Source organism: Molossus molossus, unplaced genomic scaffold (assembly GCF_014108415.1).
Source record: "Molossus molossus isolate mMolMol1 unplaced genomic scaffold, mMolMol1.p scaffold_m16_p_1, whole genome shotgun sequence".
NCBI classification, from domain to species: domain Eukaryota; kingdom Metazoa; phylum Chordata; class Mammalia; order Chiroptera; family Molossidae; genus Molossus; species Molossus molossus.
This window is the reverse complement of record NW_023425344.1, coordinates 184,029,513-184,049,247: the sequence shown is the minus strand read 5'-3', so window position 1 is coordinate 184,049,247 and position 19,735 is coordinate 184,029,513. Positions and strand designations below refer to the sequence as shown.

The 19,735-nt window shown below is 40.6% G+C and overlaps 1 protein-coding gene across 3 annotated transcripts; it reads right to left on the bottom strand.

The window, feature by feature from the left end:
* Positions 1 to 2,578: 2,578 nt before the first annotated feature.
* Positions 2,579 to 19,137, bottom strand: SPATA5L1 (spermatogenesis associated 5 like 1). 3 transcript variants are annotated; one of them, XR_004959977.1, is made up of 8 exons: positions 17,951 to 19,137; positions 16,219 to 16,404; positions 11,797 to 11,955; positions 8,058 to 8,267; positions 7,362 to 7,586; positions 5,899 to 6,029; positions 4,942 to 5,067; positions 2,579 to 2,902 (listed from the first exon to the last, which is right to left on the bottom strand). XR_004959977.1 is itself a non-coding variant. In XM_036264978.1 (8 exons), exons 1-8 carry the CDS (start codon positions 19,043 to 19,045, stop codon positions 2,735 to 2,737), a joined length of 2,268 nt encoding a protein of 755 aa, XP_036120871.1. In that variant the 5' UTR covers positions 19,046 to 19,137; the 3' UTR covers positions 2,622 to 2,734. The 3 variants fall into 3 exon arrangements, 2 of the variants coding, with proteins under 2 accessions (XP_036120871.1, XP_036120862.1); XM_036264978.1 differs by having other exon boundaries at positions 2,622 to 2,902; positions 7,394 to 7,586; XM_036264969.1 differs by having other exon boundaries at positions 2,629 to 2,902; positions 5,899 to 6,033.
* Between the last annotated feature and the right edge of the window lie 598 nt (positions 19,138 to 19,735).

Here is a 19,735-nt window from a genome sequence, read left to right as displayed (position 1 = left end):
AGGAATTTACATTTAGATTTTAGTCAGCCCAGCTCAGGCTTTATAAGAAAAATACGGTTTTATTAAATACTTTTTGTTGAAATTCTTTCTGCCCATCCTTCAGTGACTACCTAGTTACCAGGTTTAGCAAATACTGGATTCGCTCAGTTCTGGCTGGTCTGGGGGTGTCCTGCCCTACTGCTGGAAGCTGTAAATGTGGCTCAGAGAGGAGTGTGCACTCCGTGTACAGGGAAGCTAGTCATACTTCCCAGGGGCTTAGAAACTGGAGTTTTCATCTTATCGCCGATTAAGAACAGCTTTTGGAAGTTGCCCAGAGCGATCCTCAAACACATTAAAACGCAGTCCAAGCCAACAGACTGGTGGTCCCAAAAGGGGAGTGAGGTAGCGAGAGGATGAAGAGGGTAAAGGGGATAAAATATCTGGTGACAGACTAGGCTTCGGTGGTGAGCACACAGTACAGATGAAGTTGTACACCTGAAGTGTATGTTACTAACCAATGTTACCCCAATAAACTTAATTAAAAAGTTAATGAAAAGAAAATGGAGTCAAAGAGATCCTTGGTCTGAGTTTGTCGTTTATTAAGTATTTCAATGAGAGAAAACTTATGGCTTTTGTCTTCAGGGGGCTTCCAAAGTTCTGATGAGAAGTTATTTACAATTTTAAAAGACATTTTCAAATTGAAATTCAGCCTCTAACTGAAGTGTGGGTACTAGATTTCCAGCCTGACCACTAGAAACTTATTCTAGGAAAAAACAAGGGGCCTACAGCCGAAGTCTGAGTGAAGGGGTTCCAGCCAGGGTGCCTCTGGCCAACGGATGGCAAAGGCTGAACAGCTGCCCTGTCCTAGAAAATCAATGAACTGATAGAGAATGAATGAAAACTGTCAGAAGTCTAAGAAGTTTTCTAGGTATTTTCCCTACTTCTCAAAAGTAAGGGGTCAGTTTGTTAGAATAATGTTAGATGAATTACATGTTATACCTATGAATAAGTTAATTATTCCCCAAATAGTAAGGTTTTGCTTAATGAGTCCTGGCTCGTCAGAAATAGAAAACTTCCAGCAACTTAACATTTATGACTTCGTATATTTCATGCACTATGCTCTGATCATACCCTTAACTCTTTTGGTTGTATGTCATTCCTGCATTTGTCTGAGCCCTGCGCTCCCAGCTGGTCTGTTAGTGCCAGGTTTGTCTCCTTCACTTATACTTGTGAGTGAAGACTCAGTGAGATGCTTACCCGATTACTGTTAGGTGAGAAAAGTTACATAGTACTATGTCTTATCTATACATGCATAAGGGGCTTGAAGGTCAAATACCCAAGGGTTTTCTTTGGGTTTATCTGTATTTTCTAGCATTCTAATTACTTTTGTAATAATGGAAAATAAAACTTACATATAATCTATCTCCTTAAAAATACTTATAATTACAAAATGAAAAATAGTAGCTATACAGTGGAGAAACTGGACAAGTCCATAAACAAGTGATCAAAATTAACATGACCTATACAGACATCATGCACTTTTTTTTTTATCCTCACCTGAGGACATTTTGCATTTATCTTCAGCTAGAGCAGGAGAGAGAGAGGAAGAGAGAGAGAGAGAGAGAGAAACACTGATGTGAGAGAGACACATCGACTGGTTGCCACCCATACGACCCCAATCAGGGCCGGGGACAAACTGCAACCGAGGTACATGCTCTTAGGGGAAACCAAACCCAGGGCTCTCTGGTCCGCGGGCCGACACTCTAACCACTGAGCCAAACCGGCCAGGGCGATATCACGCACTTCAAGCTGTGACCTTTGTGGACACAACAGCACTTGCTCCACTGGCAATGCCCAACCTGAATCTGTCATCGTGTGGTATCAGATCAAGAATCGTTCTATAAAATAGTCTGTACTCTTCAAAAATGTCAAGGTCAAGCAAGACTGAGGAACTGTTTCAGATTAAAAGAGGCTAAAGAGTAAAGAGAAAGGACAACTAAATGGAACAGGATCCTAGTCTGGATCCTGTAATGGAAAAAAATGACTATTGGCACAATGGATGAAAGTCATGGGATGATAGATTAATATACTGTATCAATGTTCAACTTCCTGAATTTGATAAATGCACTGTGGTCATATAAAAACCTTACTGTATTTGTAAAAAATATACATTGAAGTATTTAAGGGGATGAAGGGGCATGAGGTAATAATATCTATTCTTAAATACAGGCGTACCTTGGAGATACTTCAGGTTCGATTCCAGACCATTGCAATAAAGTGAGCATCACAATAAAACAAAACGAGTTGTAATCTTTATGCTGGTGGAGGGTCTTACCTTCAATTTGTGAAAAGGCAACATCTGTGAAGCGCAATAAAGCGGGGCACAGTGAAACGAGATGTGTGTTCAGCGTGTAGCAAATGTTAAAAAATGGTGACTATGGGTTAAGAATATATTAGTTCTTTGTATTATTCTTGCAACTTTTCTGTAAGTATGAAATTATTTCAAAATAAAGGTAAAAAAACAAGCAATCGAAACCAAGCAAAAACCACCTCCCCCAACTACTAAATCAACACACATACATATACTTTCTTCCTAAATTATTCCTTTTAGAAACAAGATGAATCTTGGCTTATCAGCCACATGTTTGGTTTTCTTTATTTACAGGAAATAACATATACACAGACTCTAAAAGTGAAGCTGCAAACGACAGTGCAAGTGCACATTTCAACGGACCCTTGAGCAGGTATGTGATTCTTAAACATCCTCTACGTTAGAGAATCCTTGTTTCTGAAACAAGTTTTTATACAAAGTCAAATCCTTGTGACTTAAGGATGGTTTCACAGTCTTAAGTGATTTTAGAAAGTGCTCCTGTTTCACTGCGGTTGCTTCTAGGCCATCTTCTTGCAGAGCCAGCAAGGCAGCCTGTGAGAGACAATAAGACACAGTTTGCTTGGTTTTTGTTTTATAATAAAGTCTGAATGCAAAAAATCTCAGTCTCACTTCACAGAATTCCAATATTCATGACAATAAAAACATTAAGCAAAAAAATTACTGATGAAAAGTCTTATTTATAGAACCTTTCTTCTACATTAAACTCTGGCCTTAAATGGGCAAAAATGAAAAAGCAAGTTGCAGAATAATATATATATTATGAGCCCATATATATTCTTTTTTTCTGAGAAGGAGAGAAACATTGACATGAGAGCTACACATCAACTGGCTGCTTCCTACACAACCCCAACTAGGGCCAGGGATTGAACTGCAATGGAGGTACCGTGCCCTTGACCAGAATCAAACCCACAACTCTTTAGTCCACAGGCTGACGCTCTAACCATGAGCCAAACCAGCCAAGGCTTTTTCCCCCCAGGGAGAGAGAGAGAGAGAGAACCATATACATGTTTAAAGATGGGAGACTATCTTGCTGACCTCAGACTAGGAGTTTCTAAACAGGACATAGCACTGACCATGAAGAAACAGAGCAAACACATACTTTACGACCCAGTGATTCTCTTCGTACATACATACATACGTGAAACAGACACACATGTATACCAATAGCCATATACAAGATTATGCATAGCAGCATAGTTCATAATAGCAAAATAATAGTAACCTGAATGTTCAGGAGTGGTTTCCTTAGGGATAGAGAATGGAAAGGCCCAAAGGACGCTTCTGAGGTTCTGATAATGTTCTTTCTTAACCTGAATGGTGTTCACTTTATGTTAATTCAATGAACTGTATTCTTATGATCTGTGCATCTTTCTGAATGTTATATTTTATAGAAGTTTATAGAAAGAATATATGTACCCCTATGTCCCTTGTAGCATTATTTACAATAGCCAAAATATGGAAGCAACCCAAGTGCCCATCAACAAAGAGTAGATAAAAAAGCTGTGGTTAAAAAAAAAGAAAAAAAAGCTGTGGTGCATATACAGAATGGAATATCACTCAACCATAAAAAAGAATGAAATTTTACCATTTGTGACAGTGTGGGTAGACCTAGAGGGAGGGTATTATACTAAGTGAAATAAGTCAGTCAGAGAAAGACAAATACCATATGATTTCACTTATATGTGAAATCTAAAGAAAATTAATGAACAAACAAAACTGAAACAGACTCACAGATACAGAGGACAGACTAATGGTTGCCCAAGAAGAGGGGGGCTGGGGGACTGGGTAAAAAGAGTGAAGTACAAATTGGTAGTTACAAATAAGTCACAAAGATTCAAAGTACAGCACAAGGAATATAGTCAATAATATTGTAATAACTTTGTATGGTGCCAGGTGTGCCCTGAAAATATACTTTGTAAAGTATGACTGTCTAACCACTATGCTGCACACATGAAACTAATACAAAATAATACTGAATGTAAACTGTAATTGAAAAATAAAATAATAATAAATTTACTTAAACTAAAAAAAACAAAGTTTATGGAAAAGGAAAACTGGACAATGGCTTCTGTTGCCTTCAAGATAAAATCAAAAGGCCTTAAAGTGGCTTACAAGGACCTGAGTGATCTGGCCACTGTCCACTTCAACAATGTCATGTCATTTCTCATCTCCAATCACCTGCATATTTCATTCCCTCTAACTCAAACAACCCCCTTCCCTCCTTAGTCTGCTAACTCCTTCTCCATCCTCCCAAGTTCAGACACACACCCAGTCCCAGAAAGCCTTCGATGATGCCCAAGTCTGGGATGGTGTTCTTCCTAGCTGCTTCCACAGCACCCTAAACTTCCGCAACTCACTACATCGTGTCAGCTGCCATTCAGTGTTATGATTTGCCTCTGCACACTGCCCCCAGCCTATCGGCTCTACGAGGGAAGGGGCTGCATCTGGCTGTCTCGCCCTGCCTGGTGCCTGCCACATGGAGGTCTTTCAGTAAATACTGCCGAGTAAATGAAGATCTGAATAAAGGAAGAAATGTTTTGAACCACAGATTACTTCACTAATTAACTTACTTCTTTGCAGAGGTTTCCAAGATCAGCTCCAGAGAAAAAACAGGTTTCTGCTGCCAGGTTTTCTAAAGAAACATTAGGCCCCACTGGCATGTTTTTTGTACAGACTTTCAAAATAGAAAGCCTGCCCTGGAACAAAATACAATAATATTTTTAACCTTATAACATTTATGTTTGACAGATGCTATATTAAAAAAAATTTTCAAGTTATAGTTTTGTATATAAATACATATATATATATATATATATGAAAAGGTGAGAAAATTAACTATCTCATCAGTGGCTCATATGACAATGGTAAAAATAATGACATCATGATAAAATTTTAATATTTTTATAGTTGATTCTTAAAATAGCCAATCATAGATATATCTCTTTAAGAGATATGATGAATTTCTCTCTCAGTTACAAACAGTGCCATCGGACATGTTTAAAAGTAAATACATGAACTATCAAACACAATTTAAAAATATAACAGACATTTAAAATTTTTTTCTCATCCCTTCAAAACTTGATAAAAGTCCAAGGAAGGAAAAAAATTCATTCTCTGTGTCTTTCAGAACTCCCTGCCAGTGGCCCTGGATGGTAAGGGCAAAGAATCCACTGGTTCTTTGGCTATGGATACATATGACCCACACAAGACCCCAAACCCTTTAACACTAGGATTCCTCCATTCTAGTTGCAAAACAGTGGCGAGTAGACTCACTCACTGAAATAAGTACCTTACTTTTTTTAGGCTTATGCTGCTCTGAAAATAGGGACCAAGTACCCAGAAAAAGCAGATCAAAATGATGATTTATCAAGGGCCACCAGGCAAGGAAGAATGCAGAACCCAGTGTACAACACATACCATGTTAACCCACATCCCGTTTGGAAGTCAATTCTGCCAGGTTCCCCAGAGTTCAGACACTGGTATGTTGTTAAGAACTTTCACACAGAGTAAATGTGTACAGTGATTACCTTTTCATCTGGAGGTGGAATATAAATGATCTTATCTAATCTTCCAGGCCGTAGCAAGGCATCATCTAACACATCTGGTCTATTTGTTGCCGCAACAATCATGACATTTTGATTAAAAACTTCTTGACACTCTAACTGAGGAAAAACACACAACACAAAATAATGTCAATAAATTATTAATTATTAAATTTATTTTTTTCAAATTACAAATCAGAAGTTCCATTTGTTTTTAAACAGGGATACCTTTTTCTTGGGAATGGGGTGCTTCTTATACCTCCTATCGAGACTACCTGCTCAATATCAAGATACTCCAGAAACAAATAATTAATCAAAGAGCTACTTGTGCACACAATGAAGGGAGCAGTCGGTCACTCATGAGGGAACATCTCTCCATGGAAAGTCTTATTCAAGCAGAAAACATCTAAGTGGTATCTGAGGGTACCTGAGCCTCAGAGAATGTTTACCCTTAAATGGATGACTTGAAAAGACGGAAGCATATGACAAACACATGGAGATGTATGGCAATGAAAAGTCTTCACTCTTGTCCTTAAAGAGAAAGATGTACTTTACTTTTTATTCTTCCTTCCAGAGGCAGAAATAGGACAATCTAAGTTGCAGGTATATAAACCCTGGATGCAGATAAGAAATATCTAAAAGCAGCCAGGGCAGAGCCTTACACTGAGCATGCAAAATTGTGTGTTGAACTGAATAATCAGAGTAGCTCTCTAGTAACGTGACCTCTCAAAGTAGTGAGTTCCCTGTATCTGCAAGTATTTTAACTGAGGCTGGATAAACACCAGTAAGATGCTATAGAATAATTCCTGCATTATGAGGACAGTTGATTAGAAAACTTCATGGGTCCTTTCAAATTCTAGTGGCACATGTTCCTAAGGAGCTGTAAGACTCTCCTTCTATGGGACAGTTTTTAAAATGCAAAATAAGTAATAACAAGAAAAGAAAAATTATCTCTCAGCGGTTATTGGACTATTTAAGGATACCAAACTTTATCTGGAGAATACTCAGAAGGGAGGAAGAGGACTTCCAAAGGTCATTTTAACTTCATTATAACCAAGGAACCCCTTCCTCAGGGAAGCTGGAAGTTTTCAATTACTAAGATTATTGAAAATAGTAATCTGTTTCATTTCCCAAAAAAATAAGTTTGGCAAGGGATGGACACTGGTTTTTCAGTATATAAAGAGAAATCCCTTTCTCCATTAGCAATATGTAAAGTTATATTTCTAAATCTTAGAATAAAATTCACATTTTTATATAGCTAAATTATCAAATTTACCACACCTTTTCCAACTAAATCACAATTTTACCAGCTTTGTAAATATCCTAACAGAGTCCAGCTGAAATTATATGGTTCTTTCAATGGGATGACCCAGCTCAGGGAAAGCTGGTGTGGACGCATTCTCTTTAATGTTGGCCTGGATTTTTGGTGGAATCTGGCTAATAAATACCTCTTCATTTTTTTTCAGCTCCTTGTATTTACCCTGTTGATCTGATTTACTTCCTCTTCTCTCGATAGTTTTCAGTCCAACACCATCTAATTCGTTCAGGAGAACAGAAAGAACACGCTCTTGAACATTACATCCTGCTTTGCTGACTGATCGAGAGCCCACGATTGAATCAATTTCATCCAAAAACACAATTGCTGGAGTGTTTGCTCTTGCTTGCTGAAACACCTTTTGTTAGGAAAATAAAAATATTAAAAAGCTACCTATTATGCCTTATTCATGTGAATGTATGTTTTCTACATAACTATTTTTACAATGTAAAAAGAAGAGAAAGGTCCTAAATGTCTAAGAATTGGGAAACAAATAGAACTGGGAACAATGGAGTATTATGTAGGGGTTAAACATTTGCAAAATATTTTTGATATTATGAAATTTAAAAAGTGATAATGTTAAGTTTTTTAAAAATCACAGTAAAGTATATATCTCCTGCCTAAGGAAACAAAGGCAAAAGAAATTCACTAACGTTAATGTAGGTAGAGGGATTATGAAGGATTTCTTATTTACATTTTTTCTGTACTTTCTAAATTTTCTATAAACAAGTATGTATAGGAAGTTACAATTTTTAAAATAAGGCTTATCCTTAAGGCATGAGAATTCAAAAGTAAACTTAACTACATAGAGGAAAATACACAAACAAACCTGAGACAAGAGTTTTTCTGAATCTCCAACAAAAGGTGAAAAGAGATCAGCCCCACTCACTGAAACAAAGGAGCAATGACAGCTTGTGGCCAGAGCCCTCACCAGGGTGGTTTTAGCACATCCAGGAGGGCCATATAGGAGAACTCCCTTTGGTTGGGTCAAGCCCATCCTGACAAATTCGCGAGGGAATTTCAGAGGCCATTCAATGCTCTGTAAGTACACAAAAAGAGACAGTCATTCTAGTATAACAGTAAAACATCAAATAATTCAGTAAATTCATTTGTTCGTTCCACAATTCTCAGGTGCCCGTTATGAGCTAGAACGCGGTCCATTCTCACACAGCAGCTGTTAACATTATAACCTAAGTCAGGACAAATCACTTCCTTCTTAAAATCCTTTAATGGATAAATTCCAAATTCAAACTCCTTCCTTACCACTGCTTACAAGGCCTTACATAGCCTGACTATTGCCCAAACACCCCAGTTCATTCCCATCCCAGGGCCTTCACCTGCTATTCTCTGCCTGAACACTCCCTCAAGATCTTTGTGTGGCTATCCCTCATCACTCAGGTCTGAGCTCAAAGGTCATGTCCACTCTAGTTATAGCAGACCCTTCTCCTCCTAGTCACTCTACACTACTGCCCTCTTTTACTTTTGGCCCATTTATTCATACATTATCTGAAATTATTATTTTTCCATGTTGGGTCTGTCATTCTACTTATGCTAGAATGTAAGCCAATTTCACCTCTAAAATCCCCAGCAACTAGAAGGACACCTTCACAAAGTAGGCACTCAATACGTGTTAACTGGATAGTAAATGAATCTTCACTACCCCTTAGGTAGATAATTTTACAGATGCTGAAACTCAGGTGTAGAAAAGTTAAGTAACTGGCCCAGGGCTTATTGCAGGTGAGCAGCAAAACTGAGAATGATCCCAGGCAGTGCAGATCAAGAGCACAAGCATTTAACTACTGATACACAGTCAAACTCTCCCATCTCAAACAATTCACTCTCAACCTGACATCCTTTTCATGCTGATACCTGTATGATCAGTCCCATGTCTCTCAGGCAATAAACAAAGGAGAGAACGAGTCAATTAACCACTGTTAATATCTCAGGATATGGTGCTATGAATATTTTTGTGATTTCTCTTTTTTTTGCTTTTGTTGCTGATTATTAAATTTTCATTTTTTTACTGTACATTTCATTTTATTTTTATTAAATTTTCATTTACATTTCATGTTCTTTTTGTTTTTAAAGTGTTTATAAACTAAGCAGCACATTAGGCATGTACTGTATATAAGAAAGGTTAAAACAGGAAATCATTTGGGGGTCTGGAATGGATTAATTCAATTTACATTACAGTGATACCTCGGTTCTCGAACGCCTCGGTTTTCGACCAAATCGGTATTCAACCAGGAGATTCGAGAAACTTTTGTCTCGGAATCCGAACAAATATTTGGAACTCGAACTTCCGAGATGAGCCGAGTTGAGCCGAATGGCGTTCATTCGGCCCAGCGCGCCTTGCTTGCATCATCAGTGTGAGTGCAGAGAGAGTGTCACGCTTTGTGGAGTCACGCTTTCCTATTGGGTTTCATTGCTTCGGTTCTCGAACAATTCGGTTCTCGACCGTCCTCCTGGAACGAATTATGTTCGAGAACCGAGGTATCACTGTATTTCTAATGTTAAAAAACGGTTCCATTTTTGAAGAGCGTTCTGGAATGAATTAAGTTTGAGAACCAAGATTCCGCTGTATTGCCTGTCTACAAAAAAGTGATAACAAGACCTTCAGACCTGGGCAACTCATATTTTAATTAGGGAGACAGGCTTGTAAACTAACAACTGGGCCAGAGAAGGGCATTCCATGCAGAATAAATAATACATACAGAGACACGAAACCAACTAACTCAGCCCGCCAACAGTAAGCAGACACAAAGGGGAGGATGGGGGAAGCCAGGAGCAATAGAGCTGAAATGGAAGGAGGAGTCAGATCACAATGGACCATGAAGTTTCAGGCAACATTGAGGAAGTAGTATGGACAATGGACTGGAAGGAAATGAAACTAGAGGCAGGGAGACCAGTTCAAATTCTCCTGCAATGATTCAGACTACAAAAATAATGAGGCTGGACGGATGTGTCACAGGCAGTGGAGATGGGTGGGGAAGGGATGGATTTGAAACATAAAATGCAAGGAACTGAGTTCTAAACCCAGAGGAAAGTGCATACACGATGTGACCCTATGCATTCAGGAGACAAGTTTCTGACTTGGGGATGGGGGGGCTGCTGTCTTCACTGAGGTAGGGAATCCAGGTGTGGAGGTGGCGTTAAGCAGATGAACTTTGAACAAGCTGAGTTTGAGATCCCTGGAAGTTATTCCGTAGAGGCAGGCAGCTAAGTTTTGACAGTCGAAAGAACTATCTGTGCGGGATATAAAGGTTGATGAGTTAACAGCTGTCGGGGGACAACTGAAGCCTTGGACACACTCACAGAATGCAAAGAGAGCCCTGGCCGGTTTGGCTCAGCGGTTAGAGCATTGGCCTGCGGTCCTGAGAGACCCGGGTTCGGTTCCCGCTAAGGGCGCATACCTCGGTTGCAGTTTGTCCCCGGCCCTGGTCGGTTGTGCGGGTGGCAGCCACTCGATGTGTTCCTTTCACATCGATGTTTCTCTCTCTCTCTCTGTTCCTCTCTCTCCCTCCCACTCTACCTGAACAAAAAATGGAAAAAAATGTCCTTGGGTGAGGATAAAAAAAAAAAGAATGCAAAGAGAGGACTCCCGGGACCTTGGAGCACTAACAATCAAGGTACAAAGAGGAATGTTCAGGAAGGCAGGAAAGCTTAACATCTCAAAGCTAAAGAGTTTTCAACAGGAAGATGTGGCTAATCTCACATTTTGTGAAGATTAAATGTGACAATGTGTGTAAAAAATCAGGGCATATTATAAATGTGCCAGAGTTCACTGCAGATATAGTTCCTAGTTAAGATGAATAAATGATAATTGATACTTACAAATCAGTCTTTTTGTGTGTGTGGTTAGAGAAACCTAGTTCCTTCTGGCAGAATGTCTGGAAGGTAAGCTGGCAAAATCAATTTCTGAAACTGCAAAATTCAAGCAAGAGGATCTAGAGAGTTGTGTCCCTCAGCATCCACTGTGAGATCCAGGCCACACTGACTGTTTATTATAATGCTGTGCTTTTACCAGTCCTGGGGCAAAGTAAGGCCCACAACCGAAGTATTTGTATAGCCCATGAACTAAATAATTTTTACCTGTTTTAATCATCGGAATAAAATCAAGACTTTTATGATGTGAAAATTACATGATTTCAGTGTCTATAAAAAAAGTTTCAACAGAACACAGGTACTCACTGTGCACTGCCTGTGGCTGCTCTTGTGCTTCGGCTCCTGAGTGGTGGCAACAGAGGCAGTATGGCCCACAAAGCCTAAAATATTTACTACCTGGCCCTTTACAGAAAAAGTCTGCCAACCCCTGTTCTAGATTATAAACTCTTTAAAGCAAAAAACCACAAACAAACAGAGGATGAGGTAGGAAAGCATGAAAAATAGTATTTGCTGCCTACAGAAGTCCAGTTGAATAAGGACTGAAGAGTGATCACTGGATTTAAATGTTAGGGTAGAATTAGTGAAGGCAGCAAGAGGCATTTCAGCGTAGCTTGTTTTCATCATACATACATGACACTTAAACTGTTAATAGTCTGCTGGCTTAAGCAGATTCTCTATCTTACCTGTTTTAACTTCAGTTTTACATCTTCAAGGCCACCAATCTGCTCCCAGCCAACAGGCTTGATATCCATCAGTCCAATGACACTTCGAAATGATGAAGGTTGAATCTTTTTAAAAGCTTCAAGGAAGTCTGTTTCATAAATCATTGGATTGTCCTGGTTCTGAAGAAATTTACCAAAAAAGCAAAATTAAACCAAAAATGAGGTGAGACATTTTTGCATAATTACTTTTTTTATCCTCTTCTGAATTTATAAATCTATTTTCTTATCATTATTAAAATATTTATACGTATTTATACATACAAAATAATTAAACCTGTCCAACATTCATCTCTAAAGCTGTGGGCAGTTTCTCCCCATATGCTCTATAATAAGCATGTGTATATCCTTTCAAACAGATAACATAAATGGACCATACCATGCATATTAATTTGTACTTTTTCCCACTTATCTTAGAAATCTTTTCATGTCAACTAATATAGCTCTACCTCCCTTTTTGGCCATTGCCTGACACACTACTGTATGTGTGTAACAATTTAACTACATCCTTCTGTTGAACATTCGTTTCTAGTTGTTTGTTATTAAAAACACAGCTGAAACAACTGGAAGTCCTTGTGTACATGTCAAGTATTTTATATCATTTCCTTGAAGCAGAATTACAGGATTTAAGAGAATTACATTTACAGTTGTGACAGTTACTACCAAACTGTCCTCTAAGCTGCACCAATGACTACAAAGCTACTGCTCTCCCCACACCTCTCCAACACTGGGCATTACCAAACTTTTAAATTTCTCCCAATGTGACACAGCAAATGGGGCTCACTACTGTGGTAATTTAATGTCTTTAATCAAGAGTGAGATAAAGGGAGTGAAGGAATTAGAAAATCACCTTTTTTGAAACCATCAGAGTAAAGGCCTCTTTGAGCAAGAATCATTATTGGAGTCTGATCCAAGGGAGGGAAAGTCTGATGAGGAGCCGGATATCTGCATGATCTCAAAGGGTCTCCTCACAGATCTATTAGTTACAAAGGGAGAGACAGCAACTACATAGTGAGAAACTGGACAGAACCTTGACTGGATAATCACATCAGTCACCACTTAGGGACATCATCAATGAGGGACAGCGGACACCTTGTGCCTCCACATGTGATACCCTAGGAAAGACACACTATCACTTAGGTAGTATTCTCAACAGGCATGCATGACCTGAATCTATGAAAGAAACATAAGGCAAACCCAAACTGAGAGGCAGTCTATGAAATCCTTAAAAAATTTCAATGTCAAATATCTCACCAAAAAAAAGGTTATGGGTGTGTTCAAGATTAAAAGTAAAAGCTAAGTGTAATATATTATTCTAAACTAGATTCTATAACTGAAGGGGAAAAAAATGCTAAAAATATTGTAACTATTACCAAAATCAGCATATGGACTGTGGATTTGATAACATTTTGTATCAATATTAAATTTCCTGAATATAATGATTAACTATACTGTGGTCATGTATGAGAATATCCTTGTTGTTAGGAAATAAACATTAAAATAGTAAGGGGTAATGGGGTTACTATGTATGCAACCCATCCTCCTCAAATGATTCTGAAAAAATGTGTACACATATACATACATACAGAGAGGAGAGAAAGAGAGAGAGAGAGAGAATGATAAAGCTAATTGGGCAAAATGCTAAAAACTGGTGGATCTGGATAAAGGATTTAGCAGGAGTTCCCTGTCTTACAACTGTCCTTAAAGTTTTACTTATTTCAAAATAGAAAGTTAAGAACTGAAAGAGACTAATCTTTTAAAGAGAATTTTTCATGTTTATTGGCTGTTTGTAACCCTGTTCACACCTTATTACCCATTTTTCTCTTGGATTGTTTGTCTTTTCTTATTGAAATATGAGAGTTCTTTATATACCCAGGTAATTGGTCTTTTTGTCATGGGCTAAAAGCTGTTCTCCCAATCTGTCTCATGTCTTACCTTTGCTTATAGTATTGCTTTGCCATTCCACAATGGTCACATTAGTAAATCATTTACTGTTTGGCTATTAGGTTTTATGTTATGCTAAGAAAGGCCATCTTTATGCTAAAATTATATTTTGGAGAAGACTTCTAACAATTTCCTTAATCACTCTAGTGAAGCAGATTTTTTGTTAGAGTAAAAAACTCATATTCTGCCCTGGCCGGTCTGACTCAGTGGTTGGGAGCGTCATCCTGTGGACCAGAGAGTCCTGGGTTTGGTTCCCGCTAGGGGCACGTACCAAAAAAAAACAAAAAAAAACCCACCAAAATCTCATATAACTATTTGTAATATCTCTATTGGATTGGCCTCTTATATCAAATTCTGCACATTTACTTGTCCAAAAACTCCCATTTTCAATAACAAACAATTGTATCCCATTTACATAAAAATATATAACTGAATATATATGTATAGAACAATTCTGAACAGCGTGCCTAAAAAATGTTAATAATTACGATCTCTGGGGAGAGATTTCATACAATTTTTACTTTCTTTATCATTTTTTATCTTGTTTAATTTCTTATAAAGAACACTATTAAATGATTAATGTTGTTTGTTTGTTTGTTTAATGGCTGGCAGTATTAGATGCTAGGTACCTGAATACCAATTAATTTTTAGGTTACACCTACTAACATTTGAACATCCCACCTATATTTCAAGATCACTTGTGTGTGCATTATTTCCCTTGATTCTCATAATCCTCTCAGGCAGATAAAATTCTTTTCCCTCTGTGTGTATATGTATATGTGTTAAACTAAATTTCTCATCCTTCAATAGGAACTTCACAAAAAGCTGAACAAACTTTAACGTGTCCCTTGTCTGCGCTGGCACAGACAGAGGCGTAGCAGCCCCTCAGCTGCCTGGAGGAGGAAAGAAGAAAAAGATGGAGCCAGTACCTCTCCAGATGCCTCTGTCCCTTCTTCCTTTTTGCCTTTCCTCTTCCACTTCCCCTGGTTGTTTATGAACTCAGCCATCACCTGTGGTAACTATGCCTGGGCAGGCCCCTCCTCAAGTAGCACTGGGCTCCACCCTAGGATGACAGCAGCTGGCTGGTACACCTAAGCCAAGGTGCTTAAGGTCAAACCTGGAACTTCAAAGCAGAGGGAATCCTAATTGTAAATCTCGTTTCCCATCCCTTGGTACTCTCTTCATCCCCTCAAAAGGTACATATTCTCACACCTTTATACATGGGATTTTTCATTAAATCTTCAAGCAGTTTTGGTTTTAAACCCAGAAGATGAGGACTTAAGTTTATATAACTCCTTCCCCACTGTCAGTATTAGAGTAAAATTAAATGAAAAGGAAATAAGGAAGAATACAAATTATCTAGGTAAAGAAGGTATCAAAATTTAGGATAAGTCATCCTTTTATAGTTTAAACAAACTCAAAATTGGGTTTTAAAAATTATAAGAGCAAAGGACAATGTTAATATTACAACAGAGATTAAAAACATTGTCCCAAACTCCTCATGCTGAAATTAATTTTTTTCTAAAGGGGTTTAAGAATTCGGGATTACTTATTACATACAAAGTGAACAGATATTCCAACCCATATTGTTGAAAACTATTATATTTAAGCTAATATTTTAAATATTTTTAAGAAAGGTAGTCATGAATTAAAGATTTAATGTCAAAGTCAAATTTAAATAAAATTACAGGTGCCCAATCTTTTCCTGAGTTAGATAAAGTTATTTTCCCTATAAGATATGTATTAATAACAAAGAGAAATAGTATCATGACAATGGAAAAATCTGAGATACCATCTTATCCAAGAAATCAAAGTTAATAGGACAAAGAGATACCATTTGCTACCTAATGGATACAATGAGAACACAGTACATTTCTGTGATATTCCTGCCCAAAACACAAAACCTAAATCAAATTATGAGGAAACATTAGTCAAAGTAAACTAAGGAATATTTCACAGAATAACTAACCTGTACTCTTAAAAAGTTAAAGTCATAAAAGAAAGACTGAAGAATGGTTCTAGATTTTAAAAGAATAAGAAACCATGACAACTAAATGCAGTGTGTAATCCTGGATTAAAAATAATATTTTCATTTTTCCTTTTTAAATGTTTACTCTAAAGAAAATTAGTGGGACAAATAGTGAGATCGGGGTAAGGTCTATATAGATTAGGTAAAAGTATCCTGTCAGTGTTAATTTCCTCATCTTGATAATTGTACTTCAGTTAAAGTCCTTGTTTTTAGGAAATATACACTTAAGTTTTCAAGGCTAAAGGGGCATCATGGCTGTAGTATATTCTCAAATGTTTCAGATGTAAAAATATATGTAAGAAAGGATGACTTATCCATATATGGAATGTATCAAAAGTTCCAAGAAAATGTACTTACCACTTTTTTTAATCCCTCAAATTAATTTGTTAACTTAATAAAAAAATTTAACATACCTTTTCACTGTGAAGTAAAGCATGCAGGGCAGCCTCCCTACAGAGTGCGGTCAGGTCTGCACCAACGTAGCCAACTGTCATTTCTGCAAGGAGGCTCAAATCGACTTGACCAGAGATGGGCATCTTTGAGGTAATCACCTGTAGAATCGCCTTTCTTTGTTTAAGTGTGGGAGTCCCAATGACAATCTATATGCAAAGCAAAAAATAATAAAGTTTACAGTTTAAAATATTATTTTTTAAATCTTCACTCGAAGATATTTTTATTGATTTTAGAGAGAGAGGAAGGGGGGTAGAGAGAGAGAGAGAGAAACATCGATGTGCCGGAGAAACAGATCATCAGATACCTCTTGCGTGTGCTATTCCACCGGTGGTGATGGACCCAGAAACCTAGGTTCGTGCCCTGACTGGTAATCAAACCTACAACCTTTGTGGTGTATGGGACGATGCTCAACTAACTGAGTCACCCTGTGGGTCTAAAATATTTTTTATCCTCACAAACATGTACAATGATTTAGTGAGCAAATCAGTAATTATTACTATGTACTCTTAAGCATACCTTAGATTCTGAACATATGAAAATCCTAATTTTCCAGAACAGTAACACGGCCTAAAAAGTTGCATAATAAATATTACATATGTCATTTAATACGTTTTTATTTGTTATTTTTGAGACTTCACTAAATTCTAGGAGCCAGGGATACAAAAGTAAACCAGATAGTCTAGGCACTAGTCCTTATAGCGCAGATTTGGGAGAGGTACTAGATGGTGCAAGAAAGAAATACACTCAAGTTCAGAACAGATTAAGCTAAAAGTATGCAATTATCATCTGTCTCTTTAGAATCATACCACAAAGTTCAAACATCACTTAAACTAAACATTATTCAAACTATTTAATAGAAATCAATAGACTGAAGCTCATAAAACAGGACAGCTTTGAATACTCAACCTTCCTGGCAACTGAGGGAGCAACTGTGAGATAGGACGCTGGCATCCCCACAAGCAAAGATCAGTTTATATCAGTTCTGATTTAGTTCTTCCCTGCCTTCACCCTATTATTTACTTATTTATTTATTAATCCTCGCCCAAGGATATTTTTCCACTTATCGTCAGATAGAGTGGGAGGGAGGGAGAGAGAAACATCCATGTGAGAGACACACCAACTGGCTGTTTCCCGCACGTCCCTGGCCAGAGAGCTTGACCAGAGCCTGACCAGAGCCAGCGAAAAACTGAAACCCTGGCACCTGAATTGAACTCACGACTCATTGGTCCCCAATCCGATGCTCTGACCACCCAGCAAACCCGCCAGAGATTTACCCTTTTATATTTTAACACATTTATATTTAGAGGATGTCCTACTTTAAATTTTCATTCCACGCTCATTAGAGTTTACTGCGCTTGTGGCCAACCTACATCCCCTAAAAATTAACGTTACTGATTACCGTATTCTCCTTCAGGACCTGCACTATAACTAACCCCTAATGGACACCTTGGGTAAGGTCTATCTAGATTGGGTAAAAGTATCCTGTCAGAACAATTTGACTCTGAAGAAAAACACGGCCTGGCTTGCAGATCCTACACCGACAGAGAACGAACAGGGTCTTTGCATTACAAAGAGCCCCACTCAAGCCTCACCAACCTCCAAACCTAAGTGGTAAACGCCTCGGGGAAGCCAACCAGGGCCAGAAGAGGACGAGATTCCGGGGGCCTGGGGTAACTGGCCTGGCCTATTTACCTCTCGGTCAAATCTCCCGGGTCTGCGCAGCGCGGGGTCCAGCGCGTCCGGCCGGTTGGTGGATCCCACCACAACCACCTCGCGGTCTCCACTGATGCCGTCCAGCAGCGTCAACACCTGGGCCACCACGCGGCCCTCGGGGGCTTGGTGGGCGCCGCCCCGCCGGGGGCACAGGGCGTCCACCTCGTCCAGGAAGAGGAGGGTGGGCCTGCGGCTGGCCAGCTCCTGGGCACGCTGGAAGACCCGCCGCACGTTCTCCTCGGTCTCCCCGGGCCGGGCGCCCTGCAGCGCGGGAGCGCTCACTGCCAGCAGCTCCGCGCCCGCCTCCCGGACCACGGCCCGCACTAGCTGGGTCTTGCCCACTCCCGGGGGACCCGCCAGGAGCACCCCGCGGGGCACTGCTAGCCCCAGCGCGGCCAAGGTGCGGGGGTAGCGGAGCGGCAGGCGGAGGAGCTCTCGCAGCGAGTCGGCCGCCTCCGAAAGGCCCCCCAGGGGCACCTCGGGCTGCGGCTGCGCTTCCGACGGAGGCACCGCGCCGAGACCGATGCGGGTGTGAGGGGTGACCAGCCCAGCCGGATCCGGGCTGGGCACCCCGCTGACGATGTGCAGGGCAGCTACCGGGCCGGGGACGCCCGACGGAGCGGCCACCACGTGGCCCCGGGAGACGGGCCGGTTCCTCAGCATCTCCTGCGCGGCCTCCAGCACCGCGGCTGGACTCGGGGCAGCGGGGGCGCCCGCCCGCTCCCGCAACTCCGGCCACACAGTGAGGCGCCGAAGGGGTGGGCAGGGCACCAGGCGGAGGCGGCTCAAGCTGAGGCTTCCCCGGGACCCCGGCGCCCCGACTGCCGACCCGGGACTCGCGCACTGCGTATCCAGTTGCACAAACCCATCCGCTCCGTCCCGCCGCGGCCAGGCGGTGCAAAGGCAGGAGCCGCCGTCAGGCAGCGAGATCTTCACCGCCGAGCCCAAGTGCGCGCCCAAGGCACGGAAGGCTGCCGGGCCCAGGCGACAGCGCTGGGTGCCCCGGTCCTTAGTGTCTAAGGGTAGGAGCTTTAAGATAGGTCCTTCGGGAAGGGAGCCTGAGTCCGGAGCCATTGCACACGGAGGAACCTAGGCCGAGGAAAGTGGGGTAGGAATTCCCCCCGAGCCGGAAAGGCTGGTACACTAAACTTCCCGGCCGGAAGCAGGTGATGCGCATGCGCAGGAAGGAGTCACTGGCCTCTGCGTGGAGGCCACAACAGCCAATCGGAAAGTTAGACGATGCCTCGGCCCTGTGGTAAGGTTTGTCGCGGTGTCGGTATTATGAAGCACTGGCCGATTCCAGAACTTTTCCGACAGAGCCTTCGTTACGGGCGTCTGGGAGGCAGCGGAAGCTAACTGCACTGGGTCTAAGGTCTAATGACTTGGTGGTTTGGAGAGTCGCCGGTATAGCACACGTTTTCCCTGGCTCTCGGCCCGGAGCATCACACTAGAGACCAGTGTGTTTGTGAAGAAACCCCCACTGCCCCGTGGGCACAGTGTTTTGGAGTGCTCTGGTGCTAATGTCTTAGACGGCTTGCAGCAGCTGAGACGTACAGCCTTGGCGCCTCCGGTAACCCGGGTTCCAGCCTGTTGGGACGGTTCAGGCATGCCCTGCGTGTAGAAAAGCGCCAGCATACCAAGAGAAGCACAATGTAGCATTTTAAATCCCTCGAAGAGGGGAAAGAAGGAAAACCAGACCATCAGATGTATTTAGGGCACACCAATACATTCTGGTCAGATTCCTGATTTTACTCCTTTCAGTGT

Bases quoted from the DNA above. Each gene is read 5' to 3' on its own strand.
- SPATA5L1 (XM_036264969.1), bottom strand. From the start codon at position 19,045: ATGGCTCCGGACTCAGGCTCCCTTCCCGAAGGACCTATCTTAAAGCTC. The intron at 11,956-16,218 runs GTATGTTAAATT...AAATTTCTTCAG, and splicing joins CTTTACTTCACAGTGAAAAG to AACCAGGACAATCCAATGAT. The intron at 7,587-8,057 runs GTTTGTTTGTGT...TCCTAACAAAAG, and splicing joins CAGAAAAACTCTTGTCTCAG to GTGTTTCAGCAAGCAAGAGC.